Source organism: Orycteropus afer, unplaced genomic scaffold, assembly GCF_000298275.1.
Source record: "Orycteropus afer afer isolate SDZICR_OR568_19922 unplaced genomic scaffold, OryAfe1.0 scaffold00133, whole genome shotgun sequence".
Taxonomy (NCBI): Eukaryota; Metazoa; Chordata; class Mammalia; order Tubulidentata; family Orycteropodidae; genus Orycteropus; species Orycteropus afer.
The window spans coordinates 6,632,021-6,658,927 of NW_006921720.1; the positions used below are offsets into that span (position 1 = coordinate 6,632,021).

The following is a 26,907-nucleotide window of genomic DNA, read 5'->3' on the forward strand; positions in this document are numbered from 1 at the left end:
GGGTTTGAACCACCAGCCTTCTGGTTAGCAGTCAAGTGTCTTAGCCACTATGCTACCAGAGCTCCTATAAAAAAATGTCCCTGATCTCAAGTAGTTTACAATGTAAAGAGAAATAAAACAGCAACAAAAATGTGAAAAGAGGAGAAATATTAAAAGAGAAACAATACAATAATGTAAAGGAAATAAGCTGAAGTTTCTAATTAATATTACCTTAGCTTTTTTATCTTGTATTCTGTATGCACTGGAATTTTTAAAACACCATAATGAATGCAGAAAGACTATTTTACATAATAACAATAGCAACACTACCATCTTAGGAAATAACAAATTTGCCTTTACCCAAGCAAAATATGAGCAAAGGAAAATGCATTTGCAATGAGAATACTCCCTTGGAAGAAAGCAGATCTACATCCAGAATGTTGTCCATAAATTTTTAACTCAATTGCAAATGATCTAATTTCCACCACCCAAGTCCAAAGCCATTTAGTGCCATTGGGTTATCGATGGTGATTCAGATAAACAAAATAAACCAGCTTCAGCCCAAGTAGGATCCAACTGTTATCTTTCAGGTATCTCAGAGCCTGAAATTTCTTAAGTCCTTCCCCCTGGTTTTCATCATGTTAAGAACTAGGAGTAACCCAATCACAGATTAGTTCAATTTGTCGATGAATGAATCTCTCTGGTGTGGCACTCCCTCTGAATGAGAGAACTTTGTTGTCTGGGCCATACTGAGATGCTCTTCTCAATGGATGGATGAAGATACCACATACATTCATATATACCGTTAGTTAACAGTATTCCCTGCTCTGGAATATTCTTGTTAGAAAAAGGATTTTTTTTTTTCTGCACTGAGGTTAAGATATGTTTAAACAAAATTCATCCACAGTGTCTTGAATAAGAAAAGACAACCAATTCTAAGGTGGTTTTGCATTGTTTTTGACAGGTTCAAAATTTTCTTTAAAAACTACAAACCATCAGTTACAAAAATTGCTTTCTAATGTAGTGCAGTTGAATGGTAGTGAAAATGTTTCTTCAACTCTCTTTGGCATAAGCGAACAGATAAAAAAAAAATCACTGCCATAGAGTCGATTCTGACTCATAGTGACCCCCATTGGGTTTCCTAGGCTGTAAATCTTTACAGAAGTAGATTGCTTCAGCTTTCTCCCACAGAGCATGCTGGTGAATTTGAACCACTGACCTTGTGGTTTGCAGCCAAATGCCTTACACATTAGTCTCAACTGAGCCTGCTGTGTTTGCCTTCCACCTACACCATAAGTACAACTTCCTTAGCATCATTTAAGGAGCTCTAGTGGCGTAGTACCTAAGGCATTTGACTACTAACCGGAACACTGGCGGTTAAAACCCACCAACCACAATCTACTTCCAAAAAGATTTATTGCCTCGGAAATTCAATTGGGGTCAAGTCGCAATCGATCCAATGGCAATGAGTTTGGTTTTGGTTTATAACAGGACTGACTTACTCATTTATTTTTCTCTGTCTTCCCCCTAAAATAGTTCTAGTGTTCATAGCAAGTGGTGGTGAATACATTTATTAATTATATTCTAATTAATCATCCCAGCCTATTTCCAACTTATTTCTTAAATTGGACAGTTTCTCTCTTTCTCTCTCTGTCTCTCTTTCTCTCTCTCGTTAGCTATAATTGTCATTTTCAGGGAATAGAATTTACCTGTGAACCCAACTGACCCATAAGAACCCAGTGTCCTCATCTTGAGGTCGATCTCCTCCTCCCTTCCTCCCTACCTCCTTCACTAGGAGGTCAGTAATTCATCAAATAGTTCATCAATTAGTTGTCCAATTGATAAAAAAAAGGATTTAACTTCTTCCAACCTGCTAAGTTTTTATTACTATAAGAATAGATCATATGATACGAGGTTTGAGGATTATCTATAATAATTATTATATGTATAAGTTTATGGTGTCTGAAAATACACTGTCTCTGCCTACCCTGTCTCCTTAATCAACAGTGGTCGTAGATATGCCTCGTTTGTTTGTTAAGTTGCTTTAGCCACAGTTTATAAAGCACTAATAGAACTCTTTCAAGCTTCTTAGTAGATTATCTAAAGTTGCCTTAACAGGTACCTCTGGGACTGTTATATAGGTGCATGTCATAAAAGTTAAAGCACAAATGATATTTTCATTACATTGCAATCTTGTGCTATGATCTGCTGAGTGCTTTATCTGAACCACTCCTTGACTGGCCTTCTGATGAGGTGTGTGGCTCTTGGGAGACAACTCTAGAACACTGATGGAAATAGCTGTGTGTTCTCTTTAGATTTCTTCTGCATTTATTTTCCAGTATTTACATTTTCTTTCTTCTGTGTGCAATGAATGATCTGCATGTGTTGTTAAACTAAACTCAGTAAGTCTAGACTCTCTTTTCAGCATTGTCAACTTGTGTCCTTATTGACAGAACGTTAGATTGTTTCAAAAACAATCTTTTCAAAATGGTCTCTCCTCTGTTCATTTAAACTTTTAAAAACACATCATAGGTCTTAAAATAAGAAACTTTTTTTCACAAACTATAACCAAGAATTTTTCTTTAGTCATTTTGAACATGTATTCTATCTGATAAATAGTTACCTATACTGACTATAACTGCAGGTGTTTCATATAAATCAAGAACTTTTTTTTTCCCCAAAAGCAATTAATATTATCTACAACACTGATTTCTGGAAATATTTATTTTTTAAAGTTCTGAAATATTTTATTCCGCAATCATGTATCCTATGTTGTATTGATATTTATTACAAGGGTTGCTATAGTCTAAAATATCTATCTATATTTATATAGATAGATGTTTTCATATGAAACAGAAGCTAACACATAGACTACCATTATTTGTTATGCCTATTTCAAATCTGAGTATTTCAACTAGCCATTAAGATCATCAGAAATATTTCAAGCAGCACAATTAAACTACAGAATTAGTGACTAGTGCTAACATAGTCTGTGTATTTATATATAATAAACAATAAAGCCAAATGGCTTTGTTTTAGGAAGAAAAAAAAATCCCTAAGCACTTTCCTGGTGGCGAAATGCTTAGTAATGTGCTGCTCTATCTCCCTCACTCCTAGTAAGTTCTGTAGTAATAAACAGAAGCTCTTCAGAATGTACACTTCACGGAAGCAGAGGTACCCAGCATCCGGCTATTGACATGAGATTTGAGAATGCCAACTAACTTCAGGTGCATGACCAGGTTACACCACCACCTTCACCTGAGCCCTGTTCAGAGACTCACTCTTCCTAGGGACTTCTTGAATGAGGTTTTCAACCCGCTTGTAATTTTCCTTGTTGCCTGTTGCCTGCTTTGATACTTTCTACCACAGGGGCAATAGGCAGGGTCCAGCTTTAACGCTGGCAGTCAGCCCCTTGGTGCCCCCTTGTGGTTGGATGACTGCTGAGCTGCTGCACGCACGAAATTGTTATGGCTCACTTGCCATATTGTGCCTGAGGTGAGAATTTGTAAAATGCTTATCCTATGAAGGGCTAAAACCCTAATTAAGTATAACAATAATGGCAGCATTCTAAGTCCAAAAGGATTACTGCAGAGTTACCATGATGCCACAGAGTTCCCTGGCAGGGAATATTCCATAATAGACTGCATGCTGGGCTATTTGAACAACTTGCACATCTGGTTCCTAGAGAAGGAAGATATTATCCTTGTAGAGCAGTTTTGCAAGCTCCCCTAAGTATAGTCTTCAGCTAGGAATATGGGACTGCATGCTCAGATACTCCAATCATGACCCTAGTGACCTTTTGGTTACTTTCTCCAAAGAGAGACCTCCTTTCTGGCTGTCTTCTTGAAAAAAAAAGAAAAAAACTTGCATAAAATCTTCCTGAAGAATGTTTATAAAATGTCACAAAAAGCACAGGAAAATAATGAAAACTAATGTACCAGTGGAGTCTATATTTTTAATCAACGTGTGTTTTCAATAACAGCTACCTAATAAGTTTAATAGGCATCTGATCAAGATGCTTTGTTATTTGCAAAGGGGAAACAAAGAAGAAAACTAGTTTGTTTGTTTAAAAAAAAAAAAAAAGGAGTTTTTTGTAAAAGGACATAAGAACAGATCTTTGCCTTTGGAAAGAAAAAATTTCCTGGTTAAAAAGTCCTAGATCAGTATCTTATTCTTAGTTTTTATGCAATTATGTCAAAAGAGAGTGGAAACATATTTTTTTCAGTGTTTTTTCTAATGTTGAGTTCAATTTAAAATAGTTCTTGAGAATTTTTGTTCAATATTGTTGTTGTTATGTGCTGTCAAGTCAGACCCGACTCATAGTGACCCCTCCTTGGGTTTCTGAGGCAGTATCACTACAGAAGTAGATTGCCCAACCTTCCTTCCCAGTAGTGACTGGTGGGTTTGAACCACCAGCCTTCTAGTTAGCAGTCAAGTGCCTTAGGCACTACACTACCAGAGCTCCCTTTTGTTTAATATTAGGCCTTAACAAATATTCATAGTCTAGAAGGACCAAAGGGTAAATGATACCTAGAGCTAATTTGTATCACTTTTAAATACTTTAAATGCTACTAGGATTCAGAGAATAACATTATCCCCACTTTTTTTCTTAAAGGTAATATCAGAATGTTTTATAGAGGCAGTTTTTTAAAGTATTTTCATAAGAACAATTTTAAAACATACTTTTATTTTTAGATAAAATATGGTGGATTTGATGCTAATACCTTCAATTTAGATTTTTTTTTTTTAGTATTCAGTCATTGAAAATTTTAAAAAGCATAAAATAAGGTTCATTTTAAATGGTGCTATGATGCTCTTACCAGTTTCTTATTCATTTTATTGTTGTCAGAGAGATATCTTGAAAGTTTGAGAAAATAATTTGTTATTAACTAAACCCATCCTTCCACAGGAAATAGTACCTGTTAGTTCCAGAAAAGGTAATAAGATTAGAAAAAGTAGAGTGAGGACATATGTAAAGATAACTATGTCAAATTAAGCTATTCATTAATCTAAATAAAGGGGAAGCTCATCATAATTTTAAGTGATGGAACAGATGGATTGAAACTGAAAGAGATTTGGAATTTTTACAATTTAAAAAAAAAAAAAAAAGCTTAGGAAAAGTAGACATTTTGAGGACTATTCTCTGATGAATTTGTTTAATTGAAGGCTTTTGGATGACATTGAGAACACAGCCTGAGAATAAAAAGATGCAGTTTTATGATGTTATTGTTACTGTTGTTTAATATAATCTATCATTTAATCACATTTGTCAAGTACAGATAAATCATTCAGATGAGATTGTTTAAAAGAACTCTTGATTCCCCCTGACCCCATCACAAAACTGCCCAGCCTGTTCTTTGCATGTTGCCTTCAGCTAATCATGCTAGACTTAGCTGTATTGCATTTCAGAAGAGGAGCTGTCAGTTGCATGGTCAACTTGTTTATTATTATCAGGACTTTCTGACCACCATCGTTCATGATTTGATTTGTTTTCATGTAAATACGTATAAAACGTGGTGTCGTAGAATCTCATTTGTTAAACAGCTAGGCATGGAAAAATAAATGTTACTGTTCCTTATTAGCTACAAAACACATATCCACTAAAACACATTTGCTGTTGGCATGCTGCAGTTTGGGACAGTGGACATTGAGGTAAGTGGAAAAGACAAGGCCTCCACTTCATCTCAGATAATCCTTGTCCATGAAAACAGGTTTCTGCATCTCCAAGTGGCCACTCTGAGTGGCTCCCCCTCAAGCCCATTGCACCATCATTTCTTCCGGCCCTGTAGAGTCCTGGATCTCTCATGTTGATAACAATGTCACCTTCTAATGAACACAAGCAGTTTCTGAAACAAACAAGATGACAAACAAAATGAGTACACAAAGCTTCTTACACATGACATCATTCTTACGCAAAGAAAAATAATCCCCATGCATATGTTGAATGTGGGGTCAACCTCAACAGTCTATCCAGGGAACCTAACTTTGTTGTTTTTTTTTTAAACTTTCCTTGTGTGTGGTAAATATGTATGTATAACAAAACATTTGACATTTCAACAATCTTCACATGTACAATTTAGTGCCATAATGTTCATCATGTTGTTCAACCAGGGGACCAAACATTTTATCAAACATCTACCATGTGCCAGGTACTTCACGTACTCATGTTCATTGATTCCCACAAAAATTCCTTAGCTATGTTGCTGCTTTTATCTCCATGTTAGAGATGAGGACTCTAAAACCCAAAGAGGTGAAGTGACTTGGCTGATAAGGTAGGGAAAACTGGGATTCCAAACCAGGTCTCTCTGACTCTACCATGTGCTTCCTACATCACACCACATCTCTTCATTATAAAAGTATACAGTGCACTTTGGATTTTGTTGCTACTGTTGTTGGTAATACTTCCTTTATCAGCCCACAAGAATTCAGTCTTAGCAGGCATCTGAGAACTGAATGTCTGGACAAATATAATTTACCAGTAGCTGCCACAGCAAATCAATAGCCTGTTTAATAGCAGAAAATTGTGTTAGTGAACATACCATCTCATTCTGTTAATCAATCTCACTGAATTCATTATATGTTGGGGCTGAGAACTTTTGTGCCTGCTTTTGTCTCACAAGAATGAATGCAAGCATAAAAGAAATGTGATGTTAAGTGTTATGTCTTTAATATTATGTATGCAGTGCTACCAACTGCTATGAGATTGCATGAATTTATGGATATCATAATCTTGCCTGAATATAAAATGCATGCAGAATGTTGATATATATGAAATTGTCATCCCTGTTTTCCTGTAGAAATGTTCAGAAATTACCGAGAGGTAACGTTCCCAAATAAGAGTTTTTTTAATCTCCAAAGGTGAGGTTAAAACTAAAAGCACCCAACTTTTTCTAAAGTGAATACCAAACCAGTTCTTGGTTGCTTCCAGTGCAATTGTATACAAACTGCTGTGCTTTGTCTTAGTGCTTTCTATGATGAATCCAAGAAGGAAGGAGTGTGTATACCTGTAGAACGAGATTAATCTCAAATGAATGTAAACAGAGATTAAATAAAGCTCAGATTTTCAATCGGGGAAACTACATTGCTATACTCCTACTTGCTGAAGACATTTGGTCTATTGAAATACATAACCATATATAGTTTCATCAGATTACTTACCCAAGTGGAGTGGAAGAAATTGCTTGAAATGGAATAATCATGCCTCTGTTCTCCACAGTCAGAAGCTAAGTTTTAAGGAGCGAGTGCGCATGGCTAGCCCGAGAGGCCAAAGTATTAAGAGCAGACAAGCTTCGGTAGGTGACAGGAGGTCCCCAAGCACCGACATCACAGCTGAGGGCAGCCCCACCAAAGTGCAGAAGAGTTGGAGTTTCAACGACCGAACCCGCTTCCGGCCCTCGCTGCGCCTCAAAAGTTCTCAGCCAAAACCAGTGATATCAGACGGTAAGGCCTGTTTTTCCATAACCATTCATTTGATAAGATGTAGGGAGAGATTATGAAGTAATTAATTTGCCATGGAACCACTTGAAAATAGAAGAAAACAGCCCTAGGGGAAGAATTGTTTGTTTTATTAAAAATTTATTCACTGCCTTGGGCAGATATACAAAATCTAAGTTTACTTTTGGGAGCAACTTTAGCAGCTAAATCTACATTTCAAAGAAGCCAAACAAAATTTGTAAATTCTTCATTCATATCTACGTGTTTTTTTATTTCTCGGACAAGATTTATATCAAGATCAAAGTGATTGTTCTATATCTTTTATCTGATAAGCGAAGGCCCAAGGACGAGCAGGTACTCTATGAGTATCTTTAAACACAATTAGTTGGGTAACAGCACCTTTCTGGACCAGAGTGCAGGTGCTGTTGCCCTTTCCAATATGTCCATCAACCACTAAATCGAGACCATTGCTTACAGTCTGTAGAAAGACTCCTGCTGAAAGTTCTTTCAAAGTCTTCCAATTGTAAGTGAAAAGCAAGTTCTTCTCCCAAGAGGAATTAACCTATTTTATTTATCATATTATGCTTAGCAGAAGTTTACTTGCCAACACATTTTATTGAGTGCCACATAATTTTCATGTTTATAAAATAAAACATTTTATTTTTCATTTAAGATTAGCTTGACTTTCCTTTTAAGTATGCCCCCTGGGATCGCTTATCCTGGGCAAAGAACCAAAATCAAATAGCATCTTCTATTAATGCATAAAAATTGCAAAGGCTATTAGCCCTTCTGTTCTCATTCCCTAGCATAACCTGTATTTTCCCAGGCCCTGGAAGCCCCAGGGATAAAATTAATAACCGTGGGTCAATAATCACAGTGGTCTCAGGCTCTCTGCAGAGAAATCCTGGAACCCTAGCCCTTAGTCCCTCCCTGCTCATTCAGAGATCCTTGGGGACATCTCTTGCACTCACAAGTGACCAATACACGTCCCCTCTTCACACTTGCTCCATCTCCATGGCCCACTAGATCCCATGTTCTCCATGTAGGACTCCAAGTTGCTGACCTGATGTGGCCCTTTCTGGCAAAGTTTACAGCTTCCATCTCATTCCCTGGACATGCTGATCTTGCCACACTTCCCTTCACCTGTTGTTGTGCTAAGGTGGGAGCTGCCTCTTCCACTGGCACTGGACAATCTTCCATCAAGCTACAAGCAGTCCTTAGTCACTGCCGGCATAGCTTTTCAGTGTACTCCAGTTTCCACTCTTCTCCCTAGGAATTTGGCAGAAAGCCCATGAGCAGCTGAGTCAGGAGTAACTAGTGACAAAGCTTTATGCCGCACTCAAAATAGACTCTCTGAATGTAAATGGGTGCACCCTTTCTGGAAGGCAATTTAGCAATATATTTCAAAAGCCTTTAAATATGCATAAGCTTGGACACATAACACCCACCAATTCCATTTCTAGGAACTTATCCTAATGAAATAACAAAGCCCTTGATTATAAGGAAATTCATCCAAGTATTGTTTACAGTAATGAAAAATAGTAATAACTTGTATTTCCAATAGTTTTGGAAACCTGTATAATCAATAGGAATCTGGATAAATAGATTAGGGTGCATCAATATAATAAAATACTATCATACGTTAAAAATCATATTGTAAGTTCAAAAGCATTGGCATGGGAAGATGATCACAGAAAAATCAAGTATTCCATTTTTGTTTTACATATCTGTATATGAGTCAGATTCAACTTGACAGCAGTGAGTCTGGTTTGGGTTTTGTGGTGTAACATATATTATGTATATACATATATGTATTATTGTTGTTGTTGTTGTTATGTGCCGTCGAGTCGGCCCCGACTCATAGCGACCCCTCCTTGGGTTTCCGAGGCAGTATCACTACGGAAGTAGATTGCCCAACCTTCCTTCCGAGGAGTGGCTGGTGGGTTTGAACCGCCAGCCTTCTGGTGAGCAGTCAAGTGCTTTTAGCCTATATATAAATATATACATATATTATATATACTAAATTCATGTATTTATAAGAAAAGGTCTGGAAAAATTTATAGTAATGTATCAACAGTTACCTCCAACTAGTGATATTACAGGTGTATTTTGTTCCTTTATTTTCTTCATTTTTGTGTCCTAATATTTCTACAATGAACATGTAAAGCTTTTGTAATAAGAAAACAAAAGAAGATTTTCCAGTAAAAACATTAGCCCTTCCTTTCATACATTGCCTTCTCCTCAACTTCAGAGTCCTTTAGTAGTTCAAACTAGAACTCACCAAACCTCTCTATTTAGGCTGATTTCCTCCCAGGTGGTATGCTGCATGGGTAGGTCTTAAGTGCTGAGAACCAGCCTTCCATGAGGGCAGCCGTCTACTCTCTAATGAAGTTTAACTGCTTCTGCCACAACAGAGCTCCTCCTCACCCACAGCATATCCTTGGGTGTGCTGCCATATGGATCCATATCTTCAACCCTGGGTTGACACTTACATTACACACATGGGTCCACACCCCTCTAAAGTGGGCTTCAAAATGCCATGCATCTCCATGCTGTGAGCTGCTTAGGGTTGACTGAGCACATTTAAATATATAATTCATAGAATCTGGATTCTGAATAAGGAAAATGAATTCTGTTTGTACCATTTGTCCAGAGGAAAAGAATTTTTCAAAGATTTGCCAGAGTTGACCCTATCCATCACAGTATTTTCAGTGTCTGAAAAGATATCTAAGGGTCAGATGGATAGAAACAGAAGTCCTATTCTCTCAAAAATCACAAATTGAAAAAGCTCTCCTGTCATCTCTTTTATACATCATTTCATACAAGTGCAGCTCCATTTGCATAGAAGGGGATTGCTTTTCCCTGGTTGATGCCCATCTCAGTTCATTCTGAATCCCCTAAGAGACGGGAGGACTGATTGCTGCTCTGTTAAATAGCTCTGCTGGCTGCCCACCTGCAGGAGGAGATCGTAGCTCCTGACTCCTCGTTTCATCCCATAGTCCAGAATCTTTACCTCTGATTCAACATGACACTAAAACCAAGAAAAATACATTGCCATTGAGTCGATTCCAATGCATAGTGACCATAAAGGACAGAGTAGAACTGTCCCATAGGGTTTCCAAGGCTGTAAATCTTCACAGAAGCAGACTGCCTCATATTTCTCCCATGAAGTAGCTGATGGGTCCAAACTACCGACCTTTTAGTTAGCAGTCAAATGTTTTAACCACTGTACCACCAGACCTTCTTCGTACCTTTTTTGTTGGAAAAAACTGCTGTAGCTATAGTACAAATGTGGAGTTCAGTTCATAAATGTTTTTGTTGATATTGCCTCTCCAGGTTTTAAGTATTTATAAAACCATTTACTACTCATAGAAAATAATGTATAAACACTACAGCTAACTCCCAGTTATTCCAGGTATATTTGCTTTTTCACTTATAGAGCTCTCTTCTTCTACTTCTCTCTTTTCTGTCCGTATTTTAGGCATTTCATTGCTCCTTAGCATGCGCAGAGAGCGTGGATGAATAGCAGGTAGAATAATGGAAATTCAGATCAATATTTTAGTTAATAACTAAAAGGCACATGTGGAAAATAATGGGCTTATAACAGAAAGATACTATAATAGAAAAACAAAAGAAATTTATGACTAATCTGTAAATTCTAATAATTCCTCCCATATCTGAACTCCTTTACTTCAGGTGGTATTTCATTTTTTTACTTTAATGGTTGTCTTACTTGTCTAGTGCTGCCATAACAGTAATACCAAAAGTGGATGGCTTTAACAAATAAATATTTCCTCACAGCTTCAGAGACTAGAAGTCGGAATTCAGGGCTCTAGCTCCAGAGGAAGTCTTTCTTTCTCTGTGGGTTGTGGAGGACGATCCTCGTCTCTTTTCAGCTTCTGTTTCTCTGTTCCTTGGTGGTCTTCATGTGAGGTGGCATCCATCTTCCCCCATCTCTGCTTGCTTAACCTGCTCTTTCAAATCTCTAAAGAGATTGATTAAAGACACACCCTACACTAACACTAACTCATTACCATAAAAAAGAAAGCCCATTTATAGCCACAGGTATGTTTTTGTTATGTGCCCTCGAGTGGACTCTGACTCATAGTGACCCCACCTTGGGTTTCCTTGGGTTTCCCAGACAGTATCACTATGGAAGTAGATTGCCCAACCTTCCTTCCGAGGAGTGGCTGGTGGGTTTGAACCGCCAGCCTTCTGGTTAGCAGTTAAGTGCCTTAGGCACTACGCTACCAGAGCTCCTACCACAGGTGTAGAAGTTAGGATTTACAACATATATTTTGGGGGGACATGATTCAACCTATAACAGTTATCAAATACCCTATGTTGTTTTTCTTGGCTATAATGCTTTACTGAAATTCACATGTTACACTTAGAGGGAACACAATTATTTCGTGATATTCCACACAGGTGTGTACCAGAAAATAAGCACAAAACAGGCAATATGGAAGCCAACGATTTACAAATGACAGAGGGAGAAAGTAAATTGTAAGAGACTGGAGTGGTATTGTCATAGCAAATTTATTTTGACCAATGTGCTATGAATAATATTTACAGATTATAAATCCTACAATAAGACACAGAAATGTTCCATTAGTTAAGCAATTAGCAAGCCTCTTCATGTTATTTTATAAATTAGGTAGGATCAAAATTATATTCTTACTTCATATATAAAAGAGTAGTAACAATAACAACTAATATTTATTGAATGTTTCTCTGTAACAGTTATCATTCTAAATGCTTCACCTCTATTATTTCATTTACTCCTCCCAACACCCTATGAAGTAGGTACATTATAATGCCCATTTTATAAATGACGAAACTGAGACTTGAAGTTTACTCAAGGTCTCACAGATATCAGTAAGGGAGCCACAACTGGCAGTCTAATTTCAGGGTCCTCCTCTATGATGTGCTCCCAAATATCATACCAGTTTCCTTTAGGCATAATCTGTTTCTTCTTCTCCCCCAGCTTTTGCTCTTCCATTGGTCAGATCCCTCTGCACATACTGATCACTTGACTTTACCACTATCCCATCCCATCTTTCTCTCAGCCCCAACTACCAAACCTTTCAACTACATCACTTTTAAAGGCTGCCAGAGCTAGAGAATTAAGCAAATTGGGGAAATGGCCTTTGGACGACCCTTCTGTTTTGATCAGATATCTGGAAAGAGACTGAGGATGCCAGCAGTACTGGTCTATGGGAGGGGAGCAAGTGATGGGTCATTTGGGACCTGTCAAGATGCAAAAAGATAGTGTCAGGAAGTGGACAGCAGTCATCAACAGGAGAGTAACTGGAAGGTGGCAGATTGCAAGTAAGAATACACAGCAGCCAAATCCCACAGGAATAAAACTAGCATAGAGTTAGGGGAAGTCTTCAGGTTTGGGTGCCTAGTTTGGTGTCAAGGAGCACTACACTTCCTGGACCCTCCCGCACTTGGGATTGCCTTTCAGAATCGCACTGGAAAGAAGAGAACAGAGTTCGGTAGAGGTAACTCCATACTGTAACCAGTTGCATTCAAGTCGATTCCAACTTCTGGCGAGCCCATATGTGTCAGCGCACAATTGTGCTCTTTAGAGTTTCTGATGGCTGTTTTTTCAGAAGTAGATGGCCTGGACTTTCTACTTCAGGGTAGACTTGATCTTCCAAGTCTACCCTGAGCATGTAGCTGAGCATGTTAACCATTTGTACCACCCAGGGACTTCATTCCAAGCTATAGTGCTTAAAATTATAAATATGTCTCAAATACATGCATCACTGTGTGTGTTTTAATGTGTTTAACTTTGTTTCTGATTAGAGAAAAGGTATCACTCCTGCTGAGCAGTCCTCAGGTCTCATACTAGTTGCTATGAAAGGTACATCCTCACCAGGGGTTTATGGGACAGACTGGCATGCCCTCAGTGCAAGGGATGGTGGGCTTCACCTGAGTGGAGGCTGGGTGAAAATGCTGATGACCTTCCAATCCTGGTTAGTCCCTTGAAACCAGTCCCCTTGTTCTGGGCACCACTGATAGCTCTTCTCCTCTTCCATTTTCTTCCATGAGCTCAGTACATTATCTCTTAGGATGCATCTGGCTGCAAGTGATAAAGCAGCAGCTTCAGATACTTCAAACAATAATGAAATTTACAATACCACACAAAAAGCAGCTCAGCGATAGGACAGATCCACCAAGGAGCATCAGGGCCCTGGCTTTGCTTCTCTTCGATCCTGTTGAATGTTCTTTTGACTCTGCCCCATCTGTGTGTCACCACCTCCTCAGGCTGGGAGCTAAATGCAATCCCAAGCTTCTTATCCAGACACAACACTTCCTAGTGGCAGAAAAAGAACCATCTTATCCTTCTATCTCTTCTTGAAAGTAAGGAAACCTGAATATTTCCATCTCACTTTCTAGAATTAGGTCTCATGCCTATTTCTGAAATGAGCACTGGTAAAGAGAATGGTACTACTGTCATTGGCAGTCACCAGTCAGGACCAAATGCCTGGAGCTGGGCCAGATTCCTCTGATGTGCATGGTTCAAGTGTGGAGTGAGGTGCCTAAATAAATTTGAAGATTCAGGTGTTGTTGTTGTTGTTGTTGTTATTTGCCATCGAGTTGGCCCTGACTCCTAGCGACCCCTCCTTGGGTTTCCGAGGCAGTTATCACTATGGAAGTAGGATTGCCCAACCTTCCTTCCGAGGAGTGGTGGGTGGGTTTGAACCGCCAGCCTCCTGGTTAGCAGTCAAGTGCCTTAGGCACCACGATTCAGGTGTAGAGATTGGATATTGGAAAAGCAAACTGGTAACACAAACAACGCAACCACTGCCGTGGAGTCGGATGCAACCATAGCAACCCCGCCTTGGGTTTCCGAGGCAGTATCACTACGGAAGTAGATTGCCCAACCTTCCTTCCGGGGAGTGGCTGGTGGGTTTGAACCGCCAGCCTGCTGGTTAGCAGTCAAGTGCCTTAGGCACTGAGCTACCAGAGCTCCCACTGGTAGTGTCAATTAAAGCCAAGAAGTCTTTTCTACTTTGGGAGTGATGGTGAGAATGAAGCATGCCATGCCCTTAAATGTAATGTTTTCTCCAAACATTTTGTCAACATGTAATTTCTGTTCCACTAAATGCCTAGGCTTTTTAAACATCAAACTAGATTTAGCTTTTTTTTTTTTTCCCCTGCTGTATTTTGTCACATCACTTCCATGAGACAATAACTCAAAAAACTCACTGCCATCAAATCAAATCTGACTCATAGCAACACCTCCTTGGGTTTTGAGGCAGTATCACTATGGAAGTAGATTGACCAGTCTTTCTTCCGAGGAGTGGCTGGTGGGTTTGAACCTCCAGACTTCTGGTTAGCAGTCAAATGCCTTAGGCACTAGGCTACCAGAGCTCCCCATGAGACAATAAGCACATACAGATAAATTAGGATTAAGACAGTATATCCCTCCTTACACACAGTCAGCCCATACATCCCTATCACCAACACTACCAAGGGAAACTTGGTACTGTCCCCTTCATCACTACCTCATTACCAACCCTATGACCCTTTACTCCTCAAGCTGATCACCTTGGGGTAACCTTGAGGCTAATGAAATCTTTAATCCGGTCTCCCCTAAAATGCAATATGGAAGGTGCCAGAACCCTCAACTCCTCTAGAAGATAGCAAGTGCATTCTTCTCTTCTTCAGGGTGCCAGATCCACTGTTGTTGTTGTTATGTGCCGTCGAGTCGGACCCGACTCATAGCGACCCCTCCTTGGGTTTCCGAGGCAGTATCACTACGAAAGTAGATGCCCAACCTTCCTTCCGAGAAGTGGCTGGTGGGTTTGAACTGCCAGCCTTCTAGTTAGCAGTCAAATGCCTTACGCACTATGCTACCAGAGTTCCTGCCAGATCCACTAGTCTACAAAAACCCTTGTTTAAGGCTGTCTATTTAAGATCACTAAAAATACTGCTGGGAGCTCTGGTAGCATAGTGGCTAAGACACTTGCCTGCTAACCAGACGGCTGGCGGTTCAAACCCACCAGCCACTCCTCGGAAGGAAGGTTGGGCAATCCTACTTCCGTAGTGATACTGCCTCGGAAACCCAAGGAGGGGTCGCTATGAGTCGGGGCCGACTCGACGGCACATAACAACAACAAAAATACTGACAGAGAAATACTGATATTTTAATGTGGTGGTTGTGACTCCATCCTGAACTAACAGTATCCTATACAGCAATGGGATATTTTCCTCCAAGCAATATAAATAATATACTATCAACATTTTAGAATTGATTAATTTATGCCTATGGATCTTTAATCTTATAATAACCCTCTTTTGCATTTATTTTCTAAGGCCATCTTCTCCCAGTTGATATTTTTTGCTGTTTCCACAAAATGCCAAGCACTTCCCTGGACTTAACATTTTTTCTGACTTTCCATATTGATTGCCCAGCTTCATTCAGACCTTGGTTATGGTAATTTTCCTCAGTATATGATGCTTCCTGGCATTTTCTGAAATTGCTTGATAATGACTCTGCATTATGTTGACAGAAGTCATTCTTATTAAAGCAGTATTCTATGACATCTTCTGCTTAACCTATCTGTATACATTCTATGCATTTCTGGCCTGAGACTCCTGACGGAGGTGTTCACTCATTCCTCTTAGCTCCATCGGTGACAAAACCTGCACATTTTCTTCAACGATGTGAACAAAAGAATTTACTGAGAATGATGGGAAATTTACATTCCACATTTCACTCTATATTGAATGTAATTGTTAAAATTCTACACAAAAGCCTACAAAGGATATCCAGTAGGATACTGAAACACACTTTCAGTTGTTCTTTACTAAGGAACTGGTGAAAACCATCCCCTGAGGGATTGTCTTGGTTCTGACCCATAGGTTTCTTTGTTTCTTTAGTGGTCCATGTTTTTCATGAAGTTAGTCAGTCACTTCTTCATTCACATATTCTAGTGCTCTCCTCTGTGTCCTGCACTGCTCTTGTCCCCCTGAGGTCAGCTTCTGCAGTCCAAGGTTTTCATTACTAAGTGGGGGTGAGGGGATGGTCTCAGTCTCTGATTATAGACTCAAAGTGACTAAGAATTTGTGGTATTTCTGAGAAGGATTGCTTCTTCCTATATTTTAATGAAATGTCTGGTCCTAGTTTTTAATTACTGGGGAAACGGCTTTTCTATTTTTATTGGATTTGAGTTTCCCTGGCTTTCTATTCTAATCCAAGTGTTCTTTGTATTATAGAACAAGATTTCTGTTCATATTTCTCTAGATTCTACCCTAATGTTTGCTGTCACTCTACAGTGATAAATCAAAACCAAACTCACTGCCGTTGAGTCAATTCCAACTCATAGTGATCCTTCCTTGGATTTCTGAGGCACTATCTCTACGGAAGTAGATTGCCCAGTCTTCCTTCCAAGGAGTGGCTAGTGGGCTTGAATCGCTAGCCTTCTGGTTAGATTATATTCTGTTCCTTTGGGTTAGAAAAATAACTCCATGGTTGATATATGACCAATGAATGGCTTCCACCACCACCTCCCTTCTGGCAGAATCTAGGCTGCCAAATTACCCTCTGAGTACAACCTTAAGCCACACCTTTCTGGAATCCAAAGATCAATATTTTTCTGAGTGACCTAGTGTTGTAAACAGCTCTGTGTTTTGTTCCAAGAGCAAAGTGTGTGTGTGTGTACAATGATGCACACTGATGCTTTAAAATGAATTAGAAAGTTATATTAGTTATCTATTGCTGCATAACAGATTATCCCAAATTTAGAGGCTTAAAACAACATACACTTATAATCCGCAGTTTCTGTGATCAAAAATCCAAGAATGGCTTCACTGTACAGATAAGGCCCAAAGTCTCTCATGAGGTCACAGGCAAGCTGTCAGCTGGGTATACTGTCATCTCAAGGCTCAATTCAGGGAGGACCCGCTCCCTGAATTCACTCAAACAATTGCTAGCAGGCCTCAGTTCCTCACCAAATGAGCCTCTCATTTGGGTACCTGAATGTCCTTATGACATGCAGCTGGCTTCCCCCAGAGCCAGTAATTCATGAGAGAGAGTGTGTATGTACAAGAGAGGAAGAGAGCACCCAGATAGAAGCTGCAATCTTTTGTAACCTATCCTCAGAGGTAACATCTCATTGCTCCTACCATATGCTAGTGGTCACACATACCAAGCCTGGAACACTGTAGGAGGGGACTACACAGGAAGTAAATACTAGGAGGGCAGTGTCATTGGGGACCATCTTAAAGGCTGACTGCCACATATGCCTTTAAATTGGGTATGTCTTCTAAGTCACCAGATTTCCACCACGCCGTGTTGTCTTTCCAGGAACCCTAATCACCAACTCCCTATCCCTTTTAAACATTTGTTTGCTTTACCTGTCTGCCCCTAAAGGCACTTGAGCTTATGACCTGTAGTCAAACTATTTCATGTCTAGTATCTTATGTATTTTATATCGAGGGGGGAATCATATCCTGGCCCTCAACATGGATGACACTACACTTAGGCTATTCTATCCTATTCCCAGTACAGTCTTTCAAAATTAGTATTAACAAAATGTTGAGCATACAATTATTGTAGTTAAGAAAAAGAGAGAGAGCAAGAAACCGACTAGTCAGTGGCAAACCAAAAGTGTTCTTACTTCTAATCCAGCATTCTCTCTTTAACAGTATGTAGCTCATCTTCAATTGCCTCAGGAGGCTGAAAACATGTTCTTAGTCTCTTCAAAGGGCAGAGCCAGAACCAAGAGGTGTTCAATACGGATTTTATTTCAGCGTAATGACAGTCTAGCAGAGATCTCACAGCAAAAGAATGGATTCTATCATTGGAAGTATTCAAACCAAACTTGAATAATCACCATTCAAGAATTTCTGGACCCTTAGGTAGTTCGGTGGTAGAACTCTCTCCTTCCATGCATGAGTTTCTTGTGGAACATATGGTTAACTCTTGGCTGCTAACCAAATGTGGTAGTTTGAGTCCAACCAAAGGTGCCTTGGAAGAAAGCCTGGCCATCTGCTTCTGAAAAATCAGTGATTGAAAACCCTGTATAACACCATTCTACTCTGACACACATGAGGCTGCCATGAGTTGGGGTCAACTCAATAGCAACTGGATTGACTGTGCAGGAGACCCAGGTTCAATTTCTGACCAGTGCACCTCGTGCACAGTCACCACTCTCTGTCAGCATGGAGGCTTGCATAGTTGCTGTGATGCAAGATAGGTTTCAGCAGAGCATCCAGACTAAGACTTGGAAGAAAGGCCTAGCAGTCAACTTCTGAAAACCTGCCAGTGAAACCCTATGGGCCACAAAAGCCTGGGGTTGCCATGAGTCAGGGGCCAACTCCACAGTAACTAACAACAACAAAAAGATCAAACCAGATGACATCTAAGAAATTTTCCTCCAAAAATGAGTTTTCTGTAACCTGCTCTTCTGGCCTGATGGAAAGTAACTTCCTTAGCCATGACTGCTTTTCCTTGCTGGCAATTCCAAACCGAAACATGGAAGAGGGCGGGAAGCACTGACTGAGGAATGACAGAGACAAGTTTTCTGTCATGAGCCTGGTCCCACCTCTCTGAGTCATAAAAATTGCTTCCCATTACTTCTTACCTCTCACTAGTTCCACTCTCTCTTCTTGTTTCACTGTCAGCTGCCACCCTTGATTTCCTAAGATATGTGTCACAGGTGTTCCACCTATTACTGTGAGGTGTCTGTGTGTGCCCCAAACTGGAGCACTCAGAATTTGTGAGAGCCTTCAACTGGCAGATTTTAGTTCACATAAACAAGTAATTGGAGTTCTGGTGATGCAGTGGTTAAAGCATTTGGCTACTAACCAAAACCCAGCAGTTGCTCTGTGAAAAAAAAGATAAGGCAGTCTGCTTCCATAAATATTTACAGGCTTGGAAATGTGGAAGTTGTTATGTTGGCAAATGCCTTGTTGTGTATGTTTTCACCACAATAAAAGTTACATATATGTGTATGTATATGTACATGTACGTGTATATGTATAGGGAGCTCTGGTGGTATAATGCCTAAGGCATTTGACTGCTAACCAGAAGGCTTGCAGTTCAAACCCCCCAGCCACTCCTCAGAAAGAAGACTGGGCAATCTACTTCCATAGTGATACCACCTTGGAAACCCAAGGAGAGGTCGATTTGAGTCGAAATTGACTCGACGGCAGTGAGTTTGGTTTGTTTTTTGGTATATGTATGCATATATGTATATACATACACAGGCTTGGAAACCCTATGTGGCAGTTCTGTCTGTCCTGTAGGGTCACTATGAGTCAGAACAGACTCAATGGCAATGGGTTTGGTGAGTAGGTTTCCAGGGCTAGCATTTTCCTGGGCACTAAAGCAAGTAGATACAATGACTGTCACCTGAAGAACTTGCTATTTGTTTCTAAGTTTTACTGTCTCAACCCCACCCCAGTTACAGCATTGATTGGCACTGGAGGAGACAAAAGGCATCTTCCTCAACTTAGACTTCACACTTTTTCCAGAACAAGCCAAGTGACCCCTGAAATTCACACAAAGCCATTACCCAAATCACAGGATTTAGCCCATAGTAAAGAGAAGCACTTTTCAGCTGGATGATTTTTCATTCATATATCTCAAATCATTTCCTTCAAAGGTTCATTTAGTTGTCTGCTTCACAAAGAGAAACCAGTATGACACAATTTTAAAATTATATTTAATCACTTCCATGGTGTATTCTACTTGGTTGGTAAAAGTGGGCGGGGGGGTGCGGAATATAAGATAAAGTCCAGGATCTCTTTATTGCAATAGACAGCTGACAAAAAAAAGACAAGTTATCCAGGTTTTGCTTTTTGTTGTCTGCAGTATGAAACTCACTTACATTGTCCCAAATTTATTTATGTTAATCATCTAATTTTTTTTCAGCTTTTCTTCTCTTGTCGTCTTTTTCTTCTGTTTCCTTGTACAGTGCATAGCAACAGTTCCTGGACTTGGAAAATATATAAAATCTCAGAAGAATGTTGGCTAGGGAAAATTAACCTTTGTTCTTCCAGATACAAAGATTAATTTGTACATGAAACCCTTAATTCCCACCAGTGAGAGATTTGCATCTTTAATTAATCTAATACAGTATCAACTGATATATCACATCATTCTGTTGGCGTTGGTGACTAATCAGTCCCAAAATTGTTTTGAACTTATGTTCCCATTATTTTGTGTTTGGGTTGGAAAAAGTCTTAATCCCATGACTTCTTATATTTGTATGAGTTTTCTGTTGCTGCATAACTAACCACACGTTGTTAATGTTGTTATTTACCATTGAGTCAGACCCAACTCATAGCAACCCCTCCTTGGGTTTCCGAGGCGGTATCACTACAGAAGTAGATTGCCCAACCTTCCTTCCAAGGAGTGGCTGGTGGGTTTGAACCTCCAGCCTTCTGGTTAGCAGTCAAGTGCCTTAGGCACTGCACATACACACTCAAAATTCAGTGCATTAAAACAGCAACAATTTATTTAGCCCTCTTCTACCTGGCAGTTTTTCTGGCTTGGTTGGACTTGCTGACACATCTGTGATAGCTGCCGAGTTGACTGGGAGCTGACTGGCCTAAGGAGGCCTCAGCTCAGATGACTCATCTCTGCTCCATGTAGTCTCTCATCCTCCAGCAGGATGGACTTGTCACATGGTGATGGCTGGGTTTCCAAAAACAGGAAGAGTGGAACCTGAAAAGCCTCTTGAAGCTTAGACTCAAAGTGTCACAGTGCACTTCACAGCATTCTGTTGGTTCAGGCAAATCACAAGGACAGCCCAGATGCACGGGGTGGGAAAAGATTCTACCTCTTAATATGAGGAGCTGCAAGTACTGTAGCCATTATTGCAATCTGTCAGCCTGGTTGTTTATAGCTTTTTCTCTTTTACTATGTTAGCATCCTGTTGATTTTGATAGACTCAACAATGACTCAGACATATCAAAGATCAAGGAAATGGCACAAGACTTAGCACCATTTCACTCTGTGATACATAAGGTCTCCGTGAGTTGGAGCCAACTCAACAACAACTAACAACAACAATTGATTCTATGAGGACAGGGTTGTGTCTAATTAATTGTATATTCTCTGTACTTCTTTCCCTTCTAGAGCCTAAGAAGCATTGTTAGCACTTAATATGCACCAAGGATTCACTAGGCATTTTATATCCATTAGGTCTCTTAATATATACCCAAGTAACTATGTTGCAGATGAGGAAATGGAGACCTAGAAAATGTACATTACTTGCCCACTTAGCTCAGTTTAAATGCTGGAATTGGGTTGGAAATTGCATATAGGTCTAACTCCAAAGTTCTTTGCTCTACAATGCTCCCTAACATGTTTTCTTTCATGGAATTCACATTACTAATGAATTAATGAATGAAATGGTATAAATTGGTTGTATGTTTAATGTTAGTCAAGTGATCTGTTGTCTTCTTTTTCAGTTAATATGCCAAATCTACTCAATTCTTGTCCCTTTGCCATTGTATACCAGTTTTTATCAATTCAATTCCAACTCATACTGACCCATGTGTGTCAGGGTAGAACTGTGCTCCATAGGGTTTTTCAATGGCTGATTTTTCAGAAGTAGATGGGCAGCCCTTTTCATCCAAGGTGTCTATGGGGGGGCTTGACCCTCCAGCCTCAATTAACAGCTGAATGCATTAACAGTTTGCACCACTGAGAGACTCTTTGTCATTGTATACACTACAGATTTTCTTCCCACATTCCTTCAAGTGTCAATTGTGGTAATGCACCAGTAATCCTCACTATTTTTTTGAAAGCAACACTTCCATTGCCATCTCTGCTCGAGTCAGTCTGAATGAATCCTGATTGAAACAATGGCATGGCATTTTCTGGCAGCATCACTCTTGCCTAATATGAGTTGAAAGTTAAGAATAATTTACCATATCTATTTATAATTCCCCACAGATTTGATTAATGAATAATGCATATTTGTATTTCTACAGTTTGTCAATCCATTGCAAGCCATGACTGGTTTGATTAGGGTTAGATGTCTCAGAATATGATTCAAAGGAAACAAATCTATCCTAGTGAAGATAGGATTAAACAAGTCCCTCTAAGTCACACTGTCATTGATTCAGAATGTTTCTCCCCAAGGTGAATCCTTGTCTGTCTTAGCCTGGAATGGTAAAAGCAATTGATTGTTCTCTTCTAACTTGACCTACTTTAATTATATTACTATGCAAGGTGACTGGCTGAGATGGTGCTGTCAGGTGTGGAGCAACTACTATTTCAATTGTGTGACTGTGTTTGGCTACTTGGCTTTGCTATGATTACCTGGAAGGCATTCCTTGCAGACTACTAATTCACCTGGTTTTTGTTGCAAACACCTTAGATGATTTACTAGTGACACCACAAAAATGTACAAAACTAGATTTTTTGTGTGTGAGTAAAATGCTTTCACAAAGTTTTAAGTTTTCTGTCTCTGATGTCAGTTGGCAAGATTCATAATGCCTTGGGTATGATGAATTTCAAATTAATTTTTTATAAAAATTCATCACAGTGGTTTTGGATGAAACAGACTTTGTTTCAAATCTTAGACCCCCGATTAAATGGCTAGATAAGATAAGGCAAGTGACTTAATGTCATTGTACTTTAGTTCTCTCTCTCTCTCTCTCTCTCTCTCTCTCTCTCTCTGTGTGTGTGTGAGTGTGTAAAGTAGCAGAATTAATACATAGCTAATAGGTTGTATGAATACTAATGAGATAGAATGTGTATAAAATCTTCATACAATCCTTAACATACAATAGGTTCTCAATAAGTTGGATTATTAATTAAATAATGCTAATCTCGGAAGGAAGGTTGGGCAATCCTACTTCCGTAGTGATACTGCCTCGGAAACCCAAGGAGGGGTCGCTATGAGTCGGGGCCGACTCGACGGCACATAACAACAACAACAACAATCTGTACATTGATTATAATGAGTTAAAGTCCTAGGCTTGATTAATTTGCATGTTTTCATCTTCACTTCTTCCAGAACTTGCCAATTTCTATCTATAGTAAGTGGATATTTAATATTAGCAATTCAAAACTTACATTCTCATACAAACTTTAGGAGCTCTGATAGCATAGTGCCTAAAACATTTGACTGCTAACCAGAAGGCTGGCAGTTTAAACCCACCAGCCACTCCACAGAAGGAAGACTGGGCAATCTACTTCCATGAAGATTTACCTCCTTGGAAACCCAAAGGGGGTCACTATAAGTCAGAATCGACTCTATGGCAGGGAGTTTGTTTTTTGTTTTGTTTTGTTTTTAATGTAATAACATATGCAATTAAAAAGAACAAAGAAAATTCTTTCATATTTTTTTCCTTTTTTACCTTATAAGCAGTTACTAAGCCTTATTATGGTGTGATCAGCAATTTTAGCAGTAGGGACCATATTAATTGTTTTTGAAAACTCTCTAGTGCTTCACATTATCACTCAAAACAGAAAGACTCCTTTTAATTAAGTGTCAGGAACTATTCCACAAAATCTTGCCAGCATTTCTGCTAGATAGTAAGGTTAATTAACAATCTTTAAAAGGGGTTCCTAGAGAAGTTCCTATCATAATTAACATAATTTAAGATGCTGATAATGCATGAATTATCTACTCAATTAGTGTAAATGGGGTATTTGATCTTAAAGAGAAATTGGTCAAGTGCACTAGTATCTTACATAATAGTCTCCTAATTAGTGTGAATTATTATCTCTGAATATTGCTTATTACCAAGCCTGAGAACAAACACAAGAAAAAGCAAGTTTGCCAAATCACAAAAGAATACTAGTTAGTGTATTTGGTAAATGAGGTTAGATTATTGTTTTAGTTGACTTCCAGTAAACCAACTTACTGTGGTTGGCAGGCACTATGCACAGGATATTTTGCTAGTCATAGCACTACTCGACCAAGCACTAAAGTTTGTACTGAGAACTGAGATGAATAACAATATTTTGGGAAGTTACAAAGAAGGTAGCTTTGTGAAGAATAAAGAGATGCTGTTCTATTTCTGAGGTGCCTAAAGAAAGGTACAGAACTTTGATAAAAAAGAAAATGCCTCATTTTCCTGCTGTATGCTGTTGAGTCATAGTGACTGAGAGGACAGGGTAGAACTGCCCCATAGGGTTTCCTAGGCTGTAATCTTTATAGAAGCAGCTCACCAGATCTTTTCTCCCACAGAGAAGCTGATAGGTTTGAACTGCCAACCTCTCAGTTAGCAGCTTAATCATTAATTAATTAATCATTACTTAATCATTGCTCCACCAAAGTTCCTTCTCATTTTTGTAGGCTTTAAATATTTCTACTAGGCATTGAACCTACCCATGCTCACTCACGTAGCCAGGTGCATATCTGGCCACCTCAAAGGAAAGCATGTGAGAAAGGAACATGTAAGAAATCTCAAGACAAAAAGTTTTTGACCCTTTTTGTCAAAGAGCACTGGATGCTCTTTTAAATAGCTGAGATAGACATGATGATGGAGAACACGGAAAAGAGGAAAGATTGGAGAGAAGTAAAACTGAAGGATGTATACCAGGCAGGGAAGATTGAGTATAGAGTGAATTAAAAACTATATTAGAGTGTCATTAATCAAAGTAATGAGTTATGCAGCATTTTTTTAAATGAAATGAAACAGGGTGGGATGGGCAGTTATGAGGTAAGATAGGATAGAGTTGGACAGAATAGAATAGAATCTATCACAAGTAATACAAGCCAGTTTATTTCATGAAATAACCTTTTAGGGTTTTTTTTCAAGGAATTTTTTTTTTAATCATACCAAAGGAGCATATACCTGGTCTTAAAAGTCAAATAATAAAAATTAACTCAAATTAGATCACAGACTTAAATGTAAAACATAAAGCTATAAAACTGTTGGGAAAAAAAATCAGAGAAAAATCTTTGCTATTTAGGGCTAAGCAAAGAGACCTTAGACTTGACAACAAATGCATGATTCATAAAAAGAAAATTATTAAACTAGACTTCATCAAATTTTTAAATTTTGATCTGAGAAGAACACTTTTAAAAGGATGAAAAGATAAGGTAAAAATATATCCAACAAAAGACTAGTATCTAGATTGTATAAACAACTCTCAAAACTCAACAGTTAAAAAAAAATTCAGTTGGAAAATAGGCAAAAGACATGAACAGACATTTCACTGAAAAGAATATACAGGTGGCAAATAAGTACATGAAAAGATGTTCAGCGTCATTAGCCATTAAAACCCAAAACCAAACTCACTGCCGTTGATTCCAACTCATAGCAACTTCTTGAGTTTCCAAGGCGGTATCTCTACAGAAGTAGATTCCCCAATCCTCCTTCCGAGGTGTGGCTGGTGGGTTTGAACCGCCAGCCTTCTGGTTAGCAATCAAATGCATTAGGCACTACACCACCAGAGCTCCCCATTAGCCACTGGGAGAATAAAAATTAAAACCACAAGGAGATATTACTACACACCTATCAAACTGGCTAAAATAAAACATAGTGACAACAGCAAATGCTGGCAAAGTTGTGGAGAAAGTGAATATTACTGGTGGAAATGTAAAATAGTACAACCTTTTTGGAAAACAGGCTTTGTTGTTTTCAGTTACCGTCAAGTCGATTCCAATTAATGGGGGCCCCATGTGTGCAGAGTAGAACTGCTCCATAGGGTTTTCAAGGCTGTGACCTTTCAGAAGCAGATTACCAGGCCTGTCTACTCTGGATGGGTTTGAACTGCCAAACTTTCAGCTAGGAGTTGAGTGCTTAACTGTTTGTACCACCCAGCTGCCTATAATAAGCAGTTTCTTAAAAAACTAAACATTCAGTAACCATACAACCTAGCAACTGTACCCTTGGGCATTTATCCCAGAGAAATAAAAATACATTCACACAAAAACTTGTACACAAATGTTCATAGTAGTTATATTTATAAAGCCAAAAACTGAAAACAACCTAGATATCCTTCAATGAGCAAGTGGTCGAACAAGCTATGATATATTCATACCATAGAATACTAGACAGCAATAAAACAAACTGTTGATATATACAACAATTTGGATGGAAATTGAGGGAATTATTCTGAGTAGAAAAGAGCCAACTCCCAAAAGTCATATGGCTCCATTTAAATAACATTCATGAGCTGATAAACTTATTGTCATAGAGATCAGTTAGTGGTTGCCAAGAGTCATAGATGGGATAGGGAGGATAGTTATGATAAAAGAGCAACATGGAAACTCTTTTTAGTGATGGCACTGTTGAGTTTCTTGACAATACCAATGTCAGGATCTTGATTGTCATACTACACCATAGTTTTGCAAAATGTTACCTCTGGAAGAAATCAGGTAAATAGTACATGTTGTTATGTGCCGTCGAGTCAGACCTGACTCGTAGTGACCCTTCCTTGGGTTTCCAAGGGGGCATCACTACGAAAGTAGATTGCCCAATCTTCCTTCCAAGGAGTGGCTGGTGGGTTTGAACTGCCAGCCTTCTGGTTAGCAGTCAAGTGCCTTAGGCACTATGCTA

At 39.0% G+C, this 26,907-nt stretch overlaps 1 protein-coding gene across 1 annotated transcript in view; it reads left to right on the forward strand.

Annotated features, from left to right (window-relative positions):
- KCNQ5 (potassium voltage-gated channel subfamily Q member 5) overlaps window positions 1–26,907 on the forward strand; it is a 728,190-nt gene that overhangs the window by 648,792 nt on the left and 52,491 nt on the right. Inside the window, exons 10-11 of the mRNA XM_007945199.2 lie at window positions 3,097–3,153; window positions 7,196–7,419. Coding sequence (XP_007943390.1) covers window positions 3,097–3,153; window positions 7,196–7,419 — 281 coding nt within the window. The remainder of the gene's footprint in view (window positions 1–3,096; window positions 3,154–7,195; window positions 7,420–26,907) is intronic.